Below are 23,119 nucleotides of genomic sequence, written 5' to 3'. Positions count from 1 at the left end.
GCCAGTAGCGATTATTTTTCGAAAAATATGTAATAATCATCTTTTCGGTGTCTTCAAATTTCACCATTGAAACCCATTATGGAGGCAATAAAGCTCAGATGGGAGAGTATGTACACAGAACTTAAATCTAGATGAAGTTTCTTTATTAAAAGAAATTTTTTAGCTAAGGCAAATTTATAGAGCTGTGAGGAGAGGTAGGAGGATGAACTGTGTAAATTTTAAATTAACAGAGTTTTACTGCTCCTCACAAAGCTGCAAATTATGTCAGGGGAGGAAAGCGTGGAGAGGCGGCACACGCGTGGGTGACGATTATTGAAACATTGACTTTCTATTCTGTGATAGTGAGTTTTTTTTTTTTTTTTTTCTTTCCAGTCTTTAGTTGCAACCTTGAGAAGAGATTAGAATGAAAACGCAGAGGCCAGATGAGGAGGATTTAAGGACAAAAGATAACAGAGTGCGCTAGGCAACAAGGCTGAACTGTTGTGTTTTCCGTTGGTCTTGTAATTCTGCACCAGTCTCTACGGCTCTCTGTTTTTTTCTACCTAGAAACCAATTTTAAAGAAATATACTCTCACGGAGACACAGAAGATGGAAATTTACCATCTAAGAATAAGCTATGTGTCAACACATAGCTTATTCTTAGATTTATTTTAGTGCATCTTATAGTTTTTTGTGGTGCTTACCAACGATTTGCAGCTCTTTGTAAATTCAGATAAATTTTGATATAGTATTTTAAATTATTCTTATTTAGTAAAGGGCCACAGAAAGGTTTTGCTTCAGTAAAATGAATGGAGCAGCACAAATTAAAACTGAATGCTTCTTCTTTTACAGTATGTGTTAGCTATTCCTTACAATTACCTGTATATAACCGCTGATTGACCGCTGCAGCAGAGGAAATTTAACATATGAAAGAATCATTTATAGTCATTCATTAGCCTTAGAATGAGAGGCTAAAACCAGTTAAAAGGAGCACAAAATTAATGACTCATCTGTGATTAGGTGGCAGAACAATAACAAACTTCACTTTTTTTTCAGCTGTGGCCTTGTGCTTTTAACTTTAAAAGAGGCCATCATTTGCTTTTGTGTTCTTCCCTTTTATTTAGATTTTTGTGGGGTTTTTAAGGTTGAACAAATTAATATTTTTATCACAGTCCTGGTGATTTTCATTTGGTGGAAGGCCAAATCCTCTTTCATAGGGAAAAACTGGATAAGCTCTCCCATTTGTCCACAGACTGGAGCTATGATGAAACACGGTGGAAACTTTAAGGCCTGACTGTTCGTTGGGGACCTTTTCATGTCAACGTTTGTGATGTGCTTCAGCCTTAATTCAGTTGGCTTTTTGTTAGCAATTCCTGAAGGTGCAAATATGAGAATTAGTCGCAGGTTAAGTGATTTTGGAGATGATAATGCTACCAGGGTTTCTACCATTATTTTCCAAGCCCAGCACCGGTTAGCACTGTCGTCTCTCAGCAAAAAGGTTCCCAGTTCTAGCCACCTTTCTGTGTGGAGTTTGCATGTGCTTATTTCCCCCCCACAGTCCAACTTATTGGTTTAACTGATTGTAAAATTTCCTGGAGATGTGGATGTGAGTGAGTGAGTGGTGTGTTGTTAGATCTGTGATGGACTGGTATGTTGACAGCTGGGATAGGCTAAGTTAGATAAGCAGTTCTGGAGTGTCTTATTATTAAAGACGTTTAAAAGAACCAGAGAAATGTTTTAACTTGATAATGTTTACCTGGTTTCTCTGACTTATGTCCACTAATTACAAATTACGCGAAGCATCGCTTTCCTCGTGTGAATTATTTTTGGGTGATTTGGCGCTCTCTCTCTACGTTATAGGCTGTAAATTGGAAAATAAATTCCTCTTTCCTCTCTCTCGCTCTCTCGCTCTCTCTCTCTCGTCGCCCACTATTTGTGCTGAGATGCACAGAGGCCAGCACAGCTCTGCTGTTACAGCAGGGTTATAGCAGATTGATAGTGCTGCTTTAATTGAGTGCAACATTAAATTATGTTCCAGCCCCGTGGTGCTGTATGAAGCCGCTTGGGTTCAAAGTCTTTCTGGTGGAAACATGCCACAGCATTAAAAACATCAGCAGCTGCCTCTCCTCCTCCTTGTTTCACATAAGTACGACATATACAAACCTACACAGTTGACCATCAGAATTAATTATAACCCTGTGAATGAGCAAAATAATAGCCTGATATTAAGACCAGTCATTCTCATAGAAGCTTTTGGGTTTTTTTTTTTTTTTTAAGAGTTTTACCGTAAATCTCATTAAATCTGTGATATTTTATGAGAAAGAATGAATGCACAGTTACAGAAGTCTATTCTTGTCTTTCAAATGTGTCCAACAGATTCAGAGTTGCAAACATCCTATTGTACACTGTCTAATTTATTAAACATGTGCAACACACATCAAAGCGTCCCGCTGTCAGCATTTATTTAGCTTCACTTTATGCACATCAGATGAGCATTTGTATATGTAGTTTTAGTGCTAAATTAAAAAATGAGGGTACCAGGTTTAGTAATATCCTCCAGAGAGATTTTATGGTGAAGTGGCAGAAATGAGGGAACTTTGTTTATTTTCTCTTTCCTCATCAATACTTAAATAACTTTGTTTCTGTTCTAGTGAACGGTGTCCCGTGGCCGCAGGAAGCCGGGCGCAGGAACAGCCACGCCTTTAACTGTCGCATGCTGAAGAGACCGCCAGACGAGGTGGATTCAGAGAACCTGGAGGCCCGGCAGCAGTATGAGATCATGCAGTGTTTCACCGTGTCCCAGCTGCGGACCATGCAGGAGGAGGGAGATGGTACACAGTCTGACACACAGTCTGGCAACACACAGCCAGGAGCCGTTTCCTACACTGAATCAGTAGATTGTAGGATTTAAAGCCAATATCAGTAGCACTTATTAAGGATACAGATTTTTGATGATTATTTAAACTGACTTAATTTTGACAGCTGAATATAAATTAATCTGCATAGATATGGCATCTGTGTTTGCATTGTGCATGATTATTATTTTAATCTTGAACTTGCTCACCAAACTAATGTGGCTGGTATTAATTTACACGTTTCGACATTGTAATGTAAGATAGTTGATCAGGGGTGTCAGATTCAGGCGTACGCTGTACGTATGCTTACAGGTGTTACCAAGCCTGTTTTACATGCCTGAACATGACAGTTCAATAGCTGTTTAGGAAGTGTGGTTGGATTCAGACTCGCCACAGGCAGAATTTAGCTTTGATTTTGACACATGATACAGAACATACAACAGTGATCTGCTGTTATTACATGCCGCATCCTAATATCCTCCTCCTGTTCCCATCGTTTTCAATAAACCTCGTCTGTGGTCTTGCTGTTCTCATCAGGACAGAGTTGTAGTTCTCACCAGATTTTTCACTCATGACGCAGTTCTGTGAGCATTTAGTATATTGTTCTTAACACATTTGTGTTTATCTGAAACACAATCTGAATTCATTTGAACCTGTTATGCTCTTCCTTATTGTCTTTTCCTCAGTTTTTGTTAGATATATGCTTTGCAGCGGTTGCTGCTTTATTGTATTTATCCAGATCTTTACTTTCATGCATTGAACTCCTTTATCTTGTGTAATTTATTTACATGATTATATTAAAGTGTAATAGTGTAATATGAGTGTAATATTTTGGCTGCTCTACACACAGATGTAAGCGTCTTATGTTATCTTTTATTTCATGTGGCCAAAGTTTCAAATAATGATGTCAGCATAAGTGTTAGTAATCCCTGTGAGCCAAAAGCTCAGTTTCAAGTAGTTTTTTTTTTAAATTATTATTTACACTATTTTACTATTATTTTAATCTGGGTGATGTCAAAACAAGCACAGCCCCTTGAGCACAACCAGCTCCTGTTCACACCTTCTGTTAATGAGGGACAGCCAATCAGAAGAAAGCTGGCTTCAAGGGAGAGGAGCTAAAGCGGCTTGTTTCAGCCAGAGGGTGAACTGAGAGGCTGCACAAAAGTCCCAGTGAAAGATAAATAAGGATTATTTTCAACTGTGAATCATGCAAAGCTGTTCTAATTTCTTTCTATGTATGGTGTTTCTATGCACTGAATTAGAGTTCTGTTCAAACATGACTGTATACTGAGTAAACTGACACAGAATAGTTTTAACTTGGGAGTTTAAGTCAGTTCTTTTTTACACAAACTCCTTTAGTTTTTCACATTAGATGAGGGGGAGCATGTTAAGATGCTTTTATGATGCTTCTGTGTCTCCGGTGTCCTGTAAAATGTTCTTGGCTATGTCAGGAATTAATCCAATTTAAGAAAATAATCGATTTGGCCCACACAGAAAGTGATTGCTGTTGATGGATACATACTTGTTCTGCGGTTATTTTATGACTTTGTTTTTGCTGCTGTTGTTGTCATGATTGAAAGTTTTAGGCAGCATTAAAACAAGGTTTTCTCCACCCCAACATTTCCCTCTCTGGTTAATTGGACCTCCATCAGATTGTTGGGGGATGGTTTAATATTCTTTGGAGTCGTTGGATGAACGACTTGCCTTGGATGAATGGTGTGATTTTAGTTCCTGCGTTGCAGACTTGTCGGGCTGTTGTTCTGTCTGCTTTTTAGACATTTTGATAAGAGCTGGCCTTGCTGGATTGGAGAACACTTTTCTCGTGTGTGGAATCAGGTTTAGTAGCTCCTGCTTCTTTGTGAGAAATAGAAGTCTCGGCTTCACATTTCAATAGAAAGACGGCTGGAAAAATTGTTGGTTTGATTTTCTTGTTCCAGCAAATTGTTGTGCATTTTATTCCGCCTCTGTTTTCGTTCATTCGTTGAACTGTTAACTATAATTATTTTTTGGTATATTTAGATTTGTGGTCAAAGTATTTCCAAACTGCTGAATTGATTTAGCTTCTCTTGTTGACCAGAGTTTATCTTTCTGTCATTTTGGCTCAAACTAAACTAAACTTGGCGAGTGAGTTTGGGCTTTAAGAGATGGGTGATATCGCTGTAAATGAAAGGCATGTCCTGGATTTATGACACAAGACAAAACAAGACCATCATTGTGGGAAAAAAAAATGCAGCACATAAACCATTGTATCTCCTTTTTTTTTTTTTTTTTTTCCCCTCCTTCTACTGTAGAGTACATGTCACCAAGAGTCTCATACACTGGCATCATAATCATCACACAGACATATTAACCCTGGCTTTTAGATAAAATTGATGCAAGCTTTTACAGCATTATCAAATTAGTTTGAGAGATTTAAATTTGTATGTATATATATATATACACACACACACACACACACACACACACACACATATACCTGTTCAAATATTCAAAAATCATGAAAACTTCTAGAACCAATCTTTCAGGTGATCCTGGCCTTGCTCGCTTGTTATCAGCATATCGACGAATGAGGTGACATTCACGGATGGTCCGTCTTTGTCTTTTGTGTCATATCAGTTCTGCAGTTGTTAAATGTTTAAAAATAGTGTGATGAAAGGCCAGAACACTTTAAAAGTATTAAGTAATTTGTTTTCTTGATACAAAGGGGGGGTGAATAAATGACGACAAAAACAGCCAGCATAAATAATCAGAATGAAATATCAGCATCAGCTGTCGAGCCAGTTAAACATCTTTGTCATCCCAAAATTTCACAATCTGTGCATCCTTTAGTGCTTACTTTAATTCTGCATTTCTGTGTGTCTTGAAGTTATTCTTTCCTTGACTGACAGCAACAAACACTTACATAAATCTCACTCTTTAGACCTGCAGAGCTGTCTGATATGCATTGCCTGCCGGATGCCGCGCGCCCAGCCTGTCAGCACGGAGTCTTTTATTACAAAGCAGGACCCCACAGGTAAAACACACACGGGTATAAGAAGAATCACAGGAGGGGATTTAAAGAGGCACAAAATCATGGAAATTGAAGTGTTGCATTACAGGGGAAATAGAAAATGTTGTCTTCTGCACCCATGGTTACCTAAGTGTGGCCCCCTGTGCCTTTGGGGCCCTTTCGTAACGCTGCGTATGAGTCCAACAAGGGAAGAATGCACAGCTTTTATTTTATTCAACCACAGTTCATATCATGTTACGTGTGGTACGCCCAGTCTTACCCCTTCACTCTAATCAAAATACAAGATGAAGTAATATATTTCCTTGAAAATGTGATTCAAAAATCATAACACAGGCTGTTGGCTATAAATTGCTAATGCTACCCAGTCATGTGTAAAGTGCTAATGCCAATATGTGACCCACCTACCACTGGGACACAAACTTCAATACAAGAGCGGTAAATTTAGGTCAGAGTGATGAGTAATATCACAAACTAACCACCTCCTATTACCAGTTTTAATTCACTGTTTATATAAATATGTAACTATACACACTTGTGAGTAATTTCAAGCTGAATTTCTGTTATTACTGCGGCCCAACTGAAAAACTAAAACTCTGAGAAGTGAGGCTTGAAGATCATTTTAGAAAGTGTTCTGAACTTGTAGATTTTTTTTCCACAAAGGTCACAGGATGAACCCTGAAAATGTGAAGTCTGCCGCAGTTGTTGAAGTCAGTGCAGGCTGATCTCGTGTGTGTGTGTGTGGTGTCTTAATCCAGGGAAGATCATCTCCATAGAAACTAGTGCTCTCCGAGCGACAGGCCGGCCTGGATGGGAGGACCTGGTCAGGAAATGTATCTACGCTTTCTTTCAGCCGCAGGGCAAGGAGCCCTCCCACGCCAAGAAGCTGCTGCATGAGGGTGAGTAGCCACTATTGATTTTTTTTTTTCCCTTTGGCTCCACTCTCAGAAATTGACATGCTCTGCCGGCACTGTCATGGCTGCAGGAGTTTCTGCACCCCGTCAACTGCGTTATAGTGCACCGAGTGGAATACTAAATATTAAAAACTTTCAAACTAACTTGGGTCCATCTGCATTGAAAGAGCATGTTTGTGTTGATTTATGGAGGGAGATAGATTGTCACGTAAACAGAAATTGAAGAGCTTCGGTCTAGACCTCCGGGTGAGGTGTTTTGGACACATCTGACTGGGAGAAGACCCTTTGACAGACGTAGGGCACGCTGGAGAGATTATGTCTCAGCAGGCTTGGAGACATCTTGGTGTCCCCCCCTGGGAAAATTGAAGGAGGTGACTGGGGAGAGGGAGGTCTGGACATGTCTGCTTAGACTGCTGCTCCTGTGACCTGGATAAGAATCCCCAAATGGATGAATGAATGGATGAAGATGTGTTTCATATGTTCGTGCTTGTCAGGAATAGAGGCAGTAAATCCAAACCAGATTTAAGCTGCAGGGTAAAACCAAGGTGGAGCATCACTCATCACCTAGCTGTCTGCCCCAGTATTACCCAACAAGTTAGCTTTTTTTAAGACAAAGAGAAAATGGCCCACTAACACAAATAAATTATCATGTAGCTGCACTTTGATGCAAAAGTGTAATTTAGTCCTACATTCTTTATTTCTCTGTGATTCTCAACAGTGATGACACACGGGACCGCGATCAGCCCGCTCTACCATTTCACACTGAGTGATGGCACCCCACTCAGCGCTCAGACCCGTTGCAAGTTCTGCTGCCCCCCCAACCCTGACGTACAGCCCTTCATTATGGGCATTCACACTATTGACAGGTACTGTGACACACACACACACACGAGCAGTAATCCACACTTATACATACACAGAACTTTGGAAATGACGGGATGCAATGATGTCTTACAACCACATGTAAAATTTCAAAATAAAAATAGTCTGATTTTAATGTTTGTACTTTTGGCCTTAGGTCATCTGCAGAAATAATTATCCAGTTTTAAAAGTCAGTGTAGATATTATCAATCATAACTTCCTTGACTTCACTCTGTATCAGGATGTTACAAGTGGAATTGTAGAGTAAAATAGATTTTTATCTACTGAAGTGTGCACATAGGCTTTGCTGCAACTGTAGAGTCACATGCGCATGAGTATCACTTTTATGGTCAGATTTCTGTGGTTTCCTAGTTGAACTTTATACATTTTCATATATGACAATATTTTCAAGGGCTTTAAAAGTGCTCAGATTTTATATGAAGTATTTGCAGCTGCTTGATATTGCAATTAAATTGCTTTCACGGTAAAATAGATGCCAACTTTTAAACTTTATCATATTTTCCTTTAATTTTGGCTGTCTTATGAATTTGCACCTTAAACAGTAACTTCATTATTTATGGCACAGTAATGCTGGTGTTGAAGAAGTGAAATAATCACTTACCGCAGCCATGAGGTTCCTGGAAAGCTTGAAAAATGCTGGAAAAGTGCTTCAATTTCATTTAAGAAAATCCATGCTTCTGATTATTACAGTTGCTGGGCATTTTCTATGACCTCTTTAAACATAAACTAAAATCCTTCAGAGCTTTCATTGATCATTATCATTTTTAAAGTTCCTCAAATTTTATTGACCTGCTCTTAATGTGCTTATAGGGCATTTTACTTCATGTTTTGACTCTTTAATCTAATTTAAGTTGTTTAACATTATTATTGTGTTATCGGCTTATCACTCACAGCACATGCGAGGTGCTACACAATTTTGACTGATTGATTGTTAGCAGAAGTTATTTAATCAGCAACTGTAAACAGTCTGAAATGGATTTTCATTCTGAAATTGAGTCTTAAGGCTTGTAAGGGAGATAGTAAATGTTACTTTTTACACTGCATTGATCATGGGGAGAATTTAAAGCGTGTTAGATAGAGCATTGGAATGGCAAACACATAGAAAATAGTGTGTTTATAGATGTGATATACACACTATCTTGTGCTTCACATCTTTTATTTTCCTTCTTTTTCCCCAGGGAACACAACACTGCTAGCTCTCAGGAAAACACTAACCCCAGCCTTCCACCAACCCTCGGCAGTATCGCCCAAACTCCCTCCCGCTCGCCTTCCCTTCCTCCCAGCAGCAACTCAACCCAAGGCTCAGGCCTTGCCACCTCGGGCCTTCACACCAACAACAGCAATGCCTCTTCCCACGGACATAATCCAGCCACACCCACAGGTTACCTGACACCCAATCGGACGAATTGTTCCCAGCAGGTCAACAGCCCCTCTCCTTTGAGCAGCCCACTCACAGCAACCCCTACCTCTTTTATGTCGCCCAGGATGCCACGGGCCAGTCCTGGGTTAGGTGGAAGCCCTCGGGTACCGGGGAACCCCTTTTCTCCCTCCACACCAGGCCTCCATTCCCCAGCTGGGGCTCTAAGCAGTGGAGGCAGCCTCAACAGGCAGCAGTCTAGTGGTGATGGTAACAGTGGTGCAAGTGGTGGGTCAACAGGGTCTTTCTCCCTGTCTTCTCCTGTCCTTCAGAGACAAGCCAGTACACCCACCAGCTCCTCTACTCGACCTCCATCAACAAAACCCTCAGAAGGAGGCGAAGACGGGGGAGAGGACTCTGTTAAAGCCCCCCTTTCTTCTGCCTCACAGCTGGGTAACCCCAGACTCAATCAGCTCCTGGATAGCAATGGGACAGGAGCTGAATCTAACAACAGCAACAGCATCCACTGCACCTCTTCACCTCATCCATCTAACCCTCCTCCTGCCCCTCAGTGCCCTGCCTCCCACAGCAGTCTCACTGAAAGACATAAGATCCTGCACCGGCTGCTCCAGGATAGCAGTCCCAACGACGCCTCCACCACCAATGAGGACGGAATAAACAAAACCGAAGTTGACATCAAGAAGGAGCCACCTGCCAGCCCAGCACTGGGTGGAGCACCTCCCAAGACCGGCTCAAAAGGGCCACAGGACCACCAGTTACTTCGTTTTCTCCTGGATACAGATGAAAAGGTAGGATGTGGAAGCCCAGAGCTTTTATTTATATCCATTTCCCAACACAGCACATATGGAAACAGTGTTCCTCGTGGTGCCCCACTACCAATGCTTTTGTACTAGACTACTGCTAATCATAAAGTGGGTGAGAGGCTGGATAGGACCAAATGTAACTTAGTACATTTACTTTACTGAAGTACAATTTAATGTTATTTCTGTGTTATGCAGTTTTCTGTTTGTTGTCCACCATATTTTGGATGCAGTTATTGTCTTTTGTATTTTGTACCATTGATTTTAAAACTTGAGTTACTTACTATTTTGCAGATTTTATTATATAAATCCACTAATCGATTATGCTGCATTATTACTGATAAAGCTACCCAGCAGTGTTCAGCAACAGTATTACAATTATATACACATTTGTGAATTAATGAATAGATTGAGTATTAGGATGTATCTGATTCTTTTATTTCAGATATTTAATATTTTTGGTAGACAATAACCAGTCAGGATTGCACCTGAAGTAACAGTAATTTTAAGGCATTGCAATAGACCAATGGAATATTGGGGATTACAAGACTATTAAAAACACATTTTAGCTTCCATTACTACATGAAAATTGCGTTTAAATATAATACGGTATATTTTTTCCATTAAAAAAATTCCAAGATTTAGACTGCATTGTTTGTGTCTGCATTTTTTTTGTTTTGTTTTGTTTTTATTTGTTTTGTTTTGATTTTAAAGTTAGATACATTATATTAGAATTTAAGACAGTTTCTAATGTGTACAACACAAATATCTTGTATAAATTTAAGTTGTTGGGATCTAGGCACGCTATGGAAAGGTAAGCATTAAATGTGACTATTAGTTAATATTTTGATATAATTAATATTGAAACCTCACATTTTGGGTCCTGTGTAGTGTTACATTTTCTTAGACTCGTATTCATGTAGATTTAATAATCAATAGATTCTAGAAGAAATGTGGACAAAGTTCTAAAGTCAATTATTGTGCAGAATAATAATCATTCAAATTGCAGGTCATCATTTATTCTTCCCTGTACACTACATTTGATTTGACCTCTTGCAGCTTGACTGAAACTTCTTTGTTTTCGAAGGACTTGGACGACCTGCCGCCTCCATCTGCTCTGAGCCTTCAGACAGTGAGAATAAAGGTAGAGAAGAAGGCTGGCGGGGAGGGAGTGGTCTGTACAGGCTCAGCTGTTGGAGCAGGAGGTATAACCAAACTTGGAGGGGTTTCCAGCAGCTCGGCTTGCATCAGCCCCAAATTGAGCCCTGTTGGAGAAAACCGCCGAGACAGCCGCAAGGACAGCCGAGACTCCATGGTACAGTTGTTGATATTGTTTTGATTTTTGAAAACTAGTCTAGAAAATTGGCCCCTTTAATGTTCATGTATAGCAGTATAACAGAAGGCCTTAAGAGCAGGATTTCAAGTGCAGCCAACAGCAATTACACTTTAATAAACAGCTATTGAAGCATTGTATACAATATACATGTATAATGCTTATACGTCTATGTGATATATAATCAAATATATGATCATATATATCACCCAGGTTTCCAAAGATCCCAGCCCTTATTCAGAATTGGTGCCAAACTGGTCACTGATGCAAATTCATGTTTGTTGTAGTTCACCACTGCATTGTCAGGCAAAAAAAACAAAGATTTTTTTTAAATGAGACAGGACTAGAAAATAATGAGTTAAAAGCCTCTAGAGCAGCCAAGTTTAGAAAGTAGAACTAATGAACTGGTAAAAGTAAAAAAAGGGATTTACTTGTCTGCTGATATGAAGTGAGTTTATTGTCCCTATAGCCAAAAAATACCAGCCTGATTACAGTATACACTTTCCACCAAGTTGATTGTTTGTTTACCCAAGTGACTCTGGTGAACTCTGTCCAATTGAGTCCAGTCAGGCAGTAAACCCAGTAATGATAACATGTCCACCCTAAATGAGGTCCTACTATCAATCATGAACGCGTGGCACGCCGTTAAAAAGGATACTTCACAATCAAGCCTTGGAATTTTCCTCTGAGCTTTGATCCTGCTTTGCCAGTTTCTGGACAGCCGTTGTAAACTGAGTTGAGTGTTTATTTTCTTGGACTTTGTCTCCACTGTGGGCTCAGCTACCAGCTGCAGCCTTTGAAGTTCGCTGGCCTTTGACCTTTTGTGTTTCCCCATCGCCCATCTCCCTTTTTTCCCCCCTTATCCTTTAATTCTTTATTTTCAGCACTATATATTTCTAACTCCTGTTTCATTTGTTTCCTGCCTGTAGATTTCTGGTGGATCTGTTGACATGGAGCCTCTCACCCAGATGCTACCTGGCCTGAGAGGCCCAGCTGGGGCCAAACAGGGCAGTGAGGATTCAACGAACCCTGGAGGAGGGCCCCAACTTCAGTCTCCGGGCCCTCAGCCCCCAGCTCCGCTTCAGTCCCCCGTGCCTCAGCTCCAGTCGCCCCTATCCCAGCCGCAGTCTCTTCATCAGTTGCAGTCTCCATCGCCTCAGCTCCACTCCCCTTCCCCCCAGCTCAAACTGCAATCGCCCACTCAGCTCCAGCCCGGTGAGGCCAGCACTCCCCGCAATCTAAATGTGAAGAGAGAGCCTCCTGGTACTCCTAACAGAGGTACAGGTCCAACTCTGGATGTATAATGCCATGATTTCTTTAAAATGTCCATATGTTTGTTATAATATTTAGTATTTTTATTCCTCATGTTGTTATGGGACAGTATTTTATCAAGTCGTGGTATATAATTTCTGTAAAATTCTGATTTTGAATTGTGTTTTAAATAATTTTACTATTACTATTGTTGTTGCTGTTATTTGTCATGGTGGTAGTAGTAATAATATGATCCAGAATTCATTCACCTGCACTTATATATTCTTAATGCCCTCTAGTGGCTTTCAGGAGGCATGCAACCAGACTCTTTTACTGTGCTTTTTGTAACACTGCAGGAAAAAAAAAAGCTTTTTGTGAAGTTTTCTAGACATCACCTGACAGACTTGCGCGTGACAGCGGAAATGGGATCGGACATTAGCCGGTCTTTAATCTGCCAGGTCACAGATCACTAACTCCTGCCTTTCAGTAACGTTTTTCTGTGACAGATGATAATCCTGAAGGCTATCAATAAAACCATCCTTAAACTGAGGATGTAACTAATCCAAACAGATACTTGTGTTAAGCAAAACAGAATATTCGTATTTACAGTAGTGAGAGCCCATCTTAAGTGGACTCATTCCTTCTGTGTGCTACATATAAGAAAGGACAAATGATCATATAATTAGACTTTCAGTGCAACTCTGGGTCACGCCACCTACAGAAATACTCTGAGAATTCTGCAGTGGGCGGATGTATTAGTGATGGGCAGGAGGAGGAGTACAGAGCACGAGTGGATGAGTTTGTGAAGTGGTCTGGGAGGAATCATCTGCTTCTGAATGTGAATGAGATCAGACAGATGGTGATAGACTTCAGAAGGAAAGGGATGGCTACACGGCCCGTGTCTATCCTGAGACAGGATATTGGTGGTGATGTGGTGGAGGGATACAAGGACGTAGGCATCCACATCGACAACAAGCCGAAGTGGAAGAACAACACAGAAACTACATATTTTCTCAAGAATTTCTCAAATATGGAATAATTAAAGTATTCCTCTCATTCATTCTGATTCATTGTTCTTTCCATGTCCTTGTTTGTGTTGCAGGGCTCAGTGATGGCGGCCCACCCTCTGGCTGCAGCCTTCAGAGTCAGTCTTCATTTGAGTTCTGCAATCCCGCCACTCCAAGCCAACAGCCAGGACAAGGAGACCCCTTCCAGACCCCCAAAGACAGCAGCCCATTTCCAGAGGCAGAAGTTATCAACCCTTTTACCTCAAGCACTGGTATATACACATACTGCAGTCACATTTTTGATAACTTTGTCTGGTCAGAATTAACTTTAAAACATCAAAATAAATTACTCAAACATCAAAATGATGGCACAAATTATATTTAAAAATTGAAATTGTCTCATGGCAAATAAACATGTAGACCCGTGTTTACACTCTACAAGCCCTCCCAGTTGTTCAGCATCAACTTTCTCGTCCTTGCTTTCCATGTTAAGTAAGGAAATTTGTGTTTGGTTGATTATTTATTTGTTGTAACATGTTCCTTTACATGATGCCACATTTGTAAGGAAGCTGCATTTCAGGGTTGAGCAGCAGAGTTGAGTATGTGGGTTGCGTCCGTGACACAACTTGCCAAATCTTCTCTGCTAATGCCAAAGAGCTTATTTTGCTGTTGACCCTTGTTTTTAGCTTCTGGTACCCTATTTGCTGACAAAGGTATAAGATTTATTGCCAAGAAGCACTGATACAACAAAGAAATAATCAACCAAACACAAATTTCTTTACTTTTGTGCTAAGTTTCACTTGTAGGAGCTGTGACGGTGAGCTTGTCTGTTGAGTTTTGCGTGTGCTTGGACTGTGCAGTCCACAGCTACAACCAAAATTTGTCAATGGCTGGATTCAACCATTTTTGTGTCTGTATATATATATATATATATATATATATATATATATATATATATATATATATATGAACCCAGAGGGAATCCATCTTTGCGCTACGCTTGAGAAGAGAGCAGTATGATGCAGCATGGTGAAAATTTGTAAATAAGAATTTGTTCTTAATCTGTTCACCTGGTTAAATAAAAATAAATAAATAAAATTTTACCTGACGAGCCAACGATAAAGGATCTCGGCGTATCTTCCAGATATAGTTTATCTGTTGGTGCTGGGAGGAGAAGAGGGGCACTGGAGCAAAGCATCACATCCTCCTGATTTTCACAAAAAAGTCCTTGACAGTCACTCCATAGGTTCTTGTAGGCAACCAGGATTTGAGGAAGGTCTCACTGTTTGTTTAAACACTGGAAATAAAAGGCATTTAATAAGTGGAGTAAAGTTGCACAGAGCACATTTAAAGCTACCAAGTAAACATTGCATGCTGTTCTTCATAAACATGTTGCTTCCAAAAACCCAGTGTATGAATTTCCCTTTCAGGTCTAACCAAGATGGATGTGGGTGACTCCCAGTTCCAGCCTCTGGCTCTGTCTGACACTCTGACGTTTGATGTTCTTGGAACTCCTTTGCAGGCTCCCTTGGCATCACCACAAGAGTAAGTTTGATTAATCAGTCTAAGCTTCTTCTTCTTCATACTATACTTTCTAGTTTAGAGGGGAGCATGGGAGAGACAGTGTTTCTCTTATCGAGCAGGCAGTGCGTGCCCTGTACGCTGGATGAAGTGCTTGGCCCTCCAACCACACCCGAAGCCCGAAACGATGAGAAGGCTCTGTTAGAACAGCTCGTCAGCTTCCTCAGTGGGACCGATGAGAGTGAACTGGCTGAGCTGGACAAAGCCCTGGGTATCGACAAACTGATACAGGTGAGTATGTAATAAAACCTTTAAGTCTTTAAGACATAGAACTTTTCTATTCTTGCTGAACTCTCTGTGCATTTTTTTTTAAACTACAAATGCGTTCAATGAACACTGTATCTTTTGCTGTAGGACACTTTAAACCTTGCAGACGGTTTACAGGTTTAATTTTAAGACCAGTGAATCATTGTTAATTTTACAATGTTGCTATAATTAATCAAAACGTACAAAACAGCTGCTCAGCTGAATTGTGCTGGCAGCCTCCGCTGGCCTCTGATCTGCCTTTTTGTGCCATCCACAAGCTGGATTTGGTACAAAAAATATAAATAAAACTCCTGGACCGCTTTCAAGTAAAACAAGAGGTGATTCACTTTGCTTGTAATGTTCACCTTTACTCCTGTTCGCCTCTTCTAACTGGAGTTGTTTATAGTTTATTTTGGCCGGCTTAAAAAGAGATAAACTGCCAGGTAATCGCGGGCAGTCTCTGGCTTTTATGCCTCTTTTTGTTCTTTGTAATTCTCAGGTAGCCCATTTGATTCAATTTAAGTGAAATTAAAAGATTTCAGTGTTTGAAAAACACAACAAACATTGCTGTGATAGCAATGTTGCGTCCATAGCTGAAAATGGTCATGTTCACTTGCCAGTCAGACGTTCTCTTACATACCACACAATGGTGATGACATGTTTTGTGGGCGGAGCCAAACAGGTGACAGAAAGTGATTGTTCTTACAGATTGTGGAAAAGACATTTAATACATATATTTGTAGATTCTTGTGTAATGGACAACCTGTAGCTGGAGCAAGGAGATACGATGCGGCTGAAGAAGGCGTGGGCTGTGATAAACAAGTTGAACAGTGAACCAATAAAGCTTTTATACACTTACTTTGCCTCATCCAATGCAAAGTAAGTGTATAAAATGAGGTAACAAAGTGTGGGTTTTCTGGATCCATGGATGTCTCCCCTGTATGATGTCCTATGTCATCGTGTAGCCATGATCATATCATGCGGTCCAAGAGTTGAGCTAAGGTTGTGTTTAGTCACAGTGAAAAGTAAATGTCACATCACAGATACAAGATCACCACTGTGCTACCATTAATACTGACTGATGTTCTAGATAAATTGCCTGCCAGCACTTTGGTTTGTTTACATCTTACTCCTGTGTCTGCTGTAATGCAAAAGTCTTCTGAAAGTGCAGCTTTGCAGTTGCTTCTGTCTCTGCTTCACCTTCATTAACCACATCACTCGCTTTGTGTGCGTTAAAGATTTCATAGCAAGTAAAACCTGGAAACCTGCCTGATATGAAATGCTCCCTGTAGTTTAATTTAGTCCACTCTTGCTGCTTAACCACCAACCTCGGTGGTCTTTCGCTTCAGAGTGCATCTTTGTTATTGTATAAAAGTGAAGGCCATCTTTTTTGGTGTTTAAATTTTAACAACTAAGAGCTCAGAAAGCAAAGATAAAACATGTAATTTTTTTTAAAAAACAACAACTTAAAAATGTGTTTGGCAGTAAAATATCAGTCGCGCATCATCCAATCCTGTTTTTTGTTGATTTTAAATATTATAAACAAAAGCATTTAGGGCTTTTATGCGCAACTATATTTACCAGACATTAATATAGTGTTGTATATAATAAACACTACAGTGTGGAAACCCACACAGGCACAGGGGAACATGCAAGAACATGTGTGCAATTCTGCTCCACTTGAGTGGACAGCAGTCATTTGACATCAAACTGTTTGCTGGATCACCGAACAAAATGTAGCAAAATAGAAATTTTGATTGATTGTTTGTGGTGGTTAGGACAAATCGTCATAAAAATGTCATTTCCCTGTTTGTCTCCTCCTTCCTAGGGTGGCTGCTTTGACCCTTTACCTCAAAATTTCCCACCCCAGCAACCCACTGCCACCCCAGTTTCCATAGACCCTAAACTCCCCACCTACCCTTCCCAATTCACACCAGCTCCACAAGCTCCTTTTCCTCCAGAGCTGGCCACGGTGGGGGCGCAGGGTCTGGGGTTCGGAGCCCCTCGAGGGACCTTCCCTGGGGGGACAGGCATGGGGCTGAGGCCAGGCATGACCAGACCACAAGGGATGGGCACTCCCGTCAGACTGCCACCCAACCAGCTGCGCCTGCAGCTCCAGCAGCGACTGCAGGGCCCACAGCAAGTAAGGACACAGAGTTAGTTGGTCTAATGTGTATTCAGCTCATTAACTAAATGATGTATGTTCTTTTTCTTATGCCTTTAATAGTTCACTACTGTGCAGTTTGTTTAGAAAACTTTGTAGGTGTAATTTATTTGCAGAATTAACCTGCATCTATTATGTTCATTATTGATTATTAGTTCAAAATAATCCTTATATACCTCATACTGGGCCTCTGTGCAGCCCCTCAGTTATACCGCTGTCTGAAATAAGCTGGCCACTATACCCCTGTTTAATATGAGTATACAAATGAGGGCCTGGGTGGCGCCGTGCTGCGGTGCGGGTGGCGTGGGTTCGCGCCTCGGCCCATCACCAATTTGCCCGCGTGTCTCCCCTGTGAGACGCTGATAGTATTGAGATTAAACAGTGTGTTCCCTTTACTTTTTCTGAATCATACATCACAATGAATCTTATTTCATTTTGCTTCTCAATCAATTAAAAAAACCCTCATCACTAATGTTCGACTCATTTCTCTTCCTCCTGCCCTACTCTTCTGTCTCCACCCGTCCAGTAGTGTTATTTTTTTTTTTTTTTTGGTCTCTGATTTAATTTCTTCTTCTCTGTTGTTACTCTCATCATGTCTCCCTTCCAGTCCAACCTGTCTGACCTCTGCTCATTGTGATTTTCTCTGTGTCTCCGCTGCAGCTCCAGAACAGGCTGGCGGGGATGAATCAGTTTCCGGGAGGAGCCCAGCATGTGAACATCGGGATTCGTCAGGGGGTGCAACAACCTCAAATGCCCTCACAAGTGAGTCACAGTCACTTGATGCTTTTAACTACGAATTTCCTCAGATAAAAAACGATAAGAATAAATATCGGCACTGAAATGCAAGCCACAGAATAACAGAACTGTATCTGTTGTAAACTACAGATGCCAGTTAAGCATAATGTGCATTTCTGTCTGTTGATTTAATAAATTCAGCAATACAGGGATGGAGTTTAACACTTTACTGCATTTGAATGGTCCAGATCCACTTTGTTTAGTTCTGCCCAGCTGTCATTTCAAAATAAAAACCTAATGAAGAAATGACGGGCTTCTTTTCACTGAAACACTTTCAGGGCTTTTAATTTGAAATGTGTATTTTTATTAGTTGTGTAATAAAGTAACTTAAGAGAAAAAAACCTTCACTTAAGCAGAGTTTCTGAAGCATAAATCAAACTAATGTGGCCAAATATACTTAAACAGAATAGAAATAAAGGCTTGCCTCTATTGTCAGCCTTTTTTCAAATAAAGGCAGATGTCAGTATTTGAATTGGAAATGTGGCATTTTGCTGCTGCTATGGTCTTTATTTTCTGGATATTGGAGCGAGTAACTGAGCAGTTTGTTTGTAATAATAAAACCTTTGTCGTCATCAGCTCCAAAGAGCATTTCACCATCTTTCATTTTGTTATCTTAGCTTTATTATTATGGTTATGAGCTCTCATCATTGGCACCAACAGCAGGTGGCTGTTTTGAATTTTAAAAAAAGCTTTAGCTGTTGCAAAATAACAGCTAAAGAAACAAGTAATATAAAGTGAAGTAACGATAAATAAATAGAATACTTAAAGGGCCTGGAACTCTGAAAATATTCATTAATGAGAGGTTAAAATTATGATTATCATATAAAAATAAGCAGCTGATTCTGAGGGAGTCAGGTGAGAGCAATGTAATGTGCTTTTTTTTAATGTAGGCTTTAATTTGGGTTTGGTATTGCCTTTTTGTGACAATGAATAGCCATATTCATGGTCTCCAGGAGTTGATTGAAATTACAGCTTGAAACTGAGAAAATTAGACTGGAGTGTCTCTGCATCGAACCATTTTACTAATGTGCTCTTTGTTCTGTACTGTGGTTGTTATATCGGTCTTTAAATTGATCTCTAGGCTGAATTCAGCTCATGATGAGGTTGGTTGTTTATTGTATTTATTTTGAAAATGGGTAATGCTTTTCCCCTCCCTCTCAGCAGCCTCCACTGAATGCCCAGATGCTGGCCCAGCGTCAGCGGGAACTCTACAGCATCCAGCATCGCCAGCGCCAGCTTTTCCAACAGAAGGTCATGCTGATGAGGCAAAACATGGCAGGCACTCCCACTGGAGCCGTGGGGCCCATTGGGACTGCCAGGGTCCCCAAAGGTCCCCCCACAACAACTCAACAACAACAGCAGCAGCAACAACAACAACAACAACAGTTCAACTTCCCACCAGGGTACAACCCGATGACGGGAAACCCTCCTACCTCACCAAGTCACTTCAGCCCCATTAGTGGGGGCCCTCTGGACAACAAGCTGCCCGGCAGAGTTCCCCTGAACAACCAGACGTTGATGGGTGGCGTGCAGGGCCAGTTCAACAGCACCGTCAACTCCTCATTGCAGCAGGGCCTATTTCAGCAGTTTGGAGGGTCTGGTGAGTTCATGGTGGTGTGAACCTGGTTTGTGTTTGTCCTGCTTCTGTCACTGCCTAATTTTATATTTTCACTTTTGTTTAGGTCAAGGCACCTGGTCAGGTTTAGGAACTAGACTGTGGTTTCCATTAAATGCAACAAGTCAGGAGTAAGACCTCTCAGAACTGCTGACATATTTACAGTGAGACAGACACTAAAGGGAACTTATTGCATTGCTACTTACTATTAATTGGTAACATTATTAACCATAATGCCATTGTTTAACATTGAGAGTTAATTAGCAGTTTACCTTTGATTAACAATGATTATGATGATGTTTTACCCTCAACAGCTTTGACAGATTTAAGAGGTGAAAGTCCCTAAAGTCAGTTGTGAGTTGGACTGCCAACGTCTCCAACTTTGACTTTGGTCCACAAACCACCAGATCCTTAAAGCTCCTCTTGAAGTTCCACAGGAGCGCTGCCCCATGTGGCTTTTTCAGGCTAACACTGGCCAGGTCATTACTGGTTAAAGAAAAAAAAATCCAGAGCCCCTCCCTCTGTGTACTTACCCTGGGGAAGGTCACAGGGTTGCTTGTTGTCTTTGTCATAGGTGCCTTTCAACCCACACTTCACCCTCACTCCTCATCGAGGATCAGTTTGCCTTTGGAGACCTGACCAAAAGCATTTCCTTCCACCATATGAAGGTGGCGATTCATCCCCATTTCAGATAGGGGGTGAGCTGCTGCCTCAAGTGGACAAAATCAAGCCTTGTTCACAAGTATGCTAGGATTGGAGTGGGAGATTGATATTTCTCTCAATCTGTTGTGATGAATTAAAAGGTGAAGCTGAAGTCTTAGATACAAGCAGCAGACATGAGCTTCCTCCAAAAGGTTTCAGAGCTCGCTCTTAGGTGTAGGATGAGGAGCTCAGAGCTGCTGCTCTTCCACATCCATAAGGAGCCAGTCAATGTGGTTGTCGTGAGTAGGATCCTTCTCAGGTGAGAGGCTTCAGGAGGAGCCTGGCCCAGGAAGGCTGGAGAGATTATGTCCTATGACCCAGACCAGACCCTGGTTGGATATAGGTCCTTTATTGTGTATTTAGCACTAGGCTCATGATTGTGTATGCAGTTCTATTTGAAAGTTGTTTCCACTGTGCTAGTTCATGACAGATTTGCTCATTATGTTGCATCTCTGAAAAACTGTTTTATTTGTCACAGCTGTGGTCCAGCAAGACCCACCGTTCCCTCCTGAGATGAGCCCCTCCAGCCCACTGTTGTCACCACAGAACTCCACCTCCCAGAGTCCTCTGCTTCAGCAGGCCCCACCTACCGGCTACCAGTCACCCGACATGAAAGGCTGGCAACAAACAAGCGTGGGCAGGTCAGGAATGTGTATACAGTTTATAAGGAACAGAGATGTTTGCAGACATTAGATAATTTAAGCCCTGAGGCCAGTTTTAACTCCCCTCTCTGACTGTTTCTCTGTGCCACAGCCTGTTCAGTCCGTCAGGACAGAGCGCAGGGCAGGCGTTCGGCCAGCAGGGGGTTTATAACAACATGAGCATCACCGTTTCCATGGCCGGGGGCTCGAGTGGCGTCGGCTCATTACCTCCCATTGGGCAGCCAGTTGGCATGAGCAACACTAACCTCAGCAACGTAGCTTCAGTGTGCAGCGACCAGCAGGTTAGTGACTGAACCTGCCAGCCTGGGCGGTCGTGACGGTTTCATGTCCCACCGACCACCTTTTACTGCTCGGTGATGCTGTTTGCATTATTTTACTGTTTTATTGAGCTTCAGTTCCTATTTTGAGTTCATTATTTCTTCTTATGTTTTTACATCCCTCAGTGTTTCTTCTCATGTGCTTTCACCCTCTCTGTTATCATGTTTAGTGTTGTCTTTTACAGGTTCCTGTTTCTGGACATAATAAATACAGAAAACAGATTTTTTACGACATATATCCTCTCACCCTCTAAACCAGTTACTAATCCATGTTATTCTGCTAAAAGAGAAAGGTCATCTATGCTGCCAGCACTGTTCTTCATGGTGTTGCATGTGAATTATTTAATGTGACATTACATCAGACATTGCTGTTTTAACCTGTCAAAATGACGGACAGACGTTGGATTTTTCCGTCATTGTTAATAAAAATCCTGTCAGTGATAGTTAGCATGACCTCTGTTCCTCTGCGTTGCCTCATGTTTTATTCGTGTGTTTCTGCAGGTGCAGCAGGTCCAGGTGTTTGCGGACGTCCAGTGCACAGTGAACCTTGTTGGCAGTGATTCCTACCTGAACCAGGGCTCCATCGGAGCTGCGGCCTCCCAGAAGGGCCCCGGACAGCAGGGCCCCCAGAACAACCAGGCCCAGCAGAAGAGCCTCCTCCAGCAGCTGCTCACTGAGTGACACCCTCCCCCCACCCTTTCAGCTCTCCTGCTCTCTCTACTTCTCACTTCTACGCCTCCTCCTCGGAGGTCGGTGCACCAGACCCATTGCTGTCTCTGTCTCACCTTTTGGATGGATGGATGGTTTGATGGATGGATGGATGTTTGGACAGCCACAGAGTGGGCTTGGAGAGGTCTGGCTGTCGGTGGAGTTACGCAGCCTAACCACTTCTGTGCTGGGGAGGGCGGGGGGAGGGGGGATTTGGGGTTGGTTGTTTGACCGCCCAGAACTTTCAGAAAAGACTCAAGTCAGAAGGAGCAGCAGTGTATTTAAACCTGCCTGTCTAATCTGTCTGACAACCTGTCTGTCTGCCTCAGCCTATTAAAGGCAGTGTTGTCTTGCTGCTCATTCCTTGGTGACCTACTTCCTGCTTCCTGACCCAAGAAAACAACTGCGACATCATTGTAGTTTTGCCAAGTTTTGTCACTGTCAAATCAGGGCCGGCCTCCTTTTTATTTGTGTTTTATATGTTTTTGTTTTTGTTTAGTTTTTCCTGATTGGATGGTTTCTGTCGGGCCGTCGAAACAGCAGCAGCAGCGCATCTCGGGAGCATGAGTTGCAGCATACAGCTGGGCTCAGTGTTTTTTAATGTGTTGGGATTATCCCACACAGCAGCACCTCTGGCTTTTAGTTTTGTTTGTTTGTTTGTTTTTTTGTTTGTTTTTTTCTCTGCCTGTCTCTCAGCGATGTGGGAATGTTAAGGTTTCAGACCTCTGTGGCATTGTGGGATAGAAGCTCAGTATCAGCTGGTTCTGTGACTGTCTCTCTCTATCAGCTACAGTGCCTGGTGGAAGTTTGAGTTTTTCCCAAGCTCTGCTTCTTCTTCTTCTTCTTCTCCAACATATTATTCTATTACATCTTTATTTTTTTTTTTTGTTTGTTTTTGGGGTTGGATTGTTCTGTTTAAAAAA

At 41.5% G+C, this 23,119-nt stretch overlaps 1 protein-coding gene across 1 annotated transcript in view; it reads left to right on the top strand.

Annotated features, from left to right (window-relative positions):
- ncoa1 (nuclear receptor coactivator 1) overlaps nt 1-22,373 on the top strand; it is an 81,099-nt gene extending 58,726 nt beyond the window's left edge. Inside the window, exons 8-23 of the mRNA XM_030722153.1 lie at nt 2,631-2,810; nt 5,755-5,847; nt 6,600-6,740; nt 7,474-7,621; nt 8,816-9,803; nt 10,903-11,130; nt 12,078-12,426; nt 13,502-13,678; nt 14,837-14,951; nt 15,050-15,218; nt 17,062-17,376; nt 18,058-18,159; nt 19,354-19,792; nt 20,988-21,150; nt 21,263-21,452; nt 21,990-22,373. Of these exons, the coding sequence (XP_030578013.1) occupies nt 2,631-2,810; nt 5,755-5,847; nt 6,600-6,740; nt 7,474-7,621; nt 8,816-9,803; nt 10,903-11,130; nt 12,078-12,426; nt 13,502-13,678; nt 14,837-14,951; nt 15,050-15,218; nt 17,062-17,376; nt 18,058-18,159; nt 19,354-19,792; nt 20,988-21,150; nt 21,263-21,452; nt 21,990-22,169 (3,977 nt within the window). The 3' untranslated portion in view covers nt 22,170-22,373. The remainder of the gene's footprint in view (nt 1-2,630; nt 2,811-5,754; nt 5,848-6,599; nt 6,741-7,473; nt 7,622-8,815; nt 9,804-10,902; nt 11,131-12,077; nt 12,427-13,501; nt 13,679-14,836; nt 14,952-15,049; nt 15,219-17,061; nt 17,377-18,057; nt 18,160-19,353; nt 19,793-20,987; nt 21,151-21,262; nt 21,453-21,989) is intronic.
- Nucleotides 22,374-23,119: the final 746 nt, after the last annotated feature.

The sequence above is a fragment of the Archocentrus centrarchus genome, chromosome 24, assembly GCF_007364275.1.
Source record: "Archocentrus centrarchus isolate MPI-CPG fArcCen1 chromosome 24, fArcCen1, whole genome shotgun sequence".
NCBI classification, from domain to species: Eukaryota; Metazoa; Chordata; class Actinopteri; order Cichliformes; family Cichlidae; genus Archocentrus; species Archocentrus centrarchus.
This window is presented reverse-complemented; position numbering and strand designations above follow the sequence as displayed.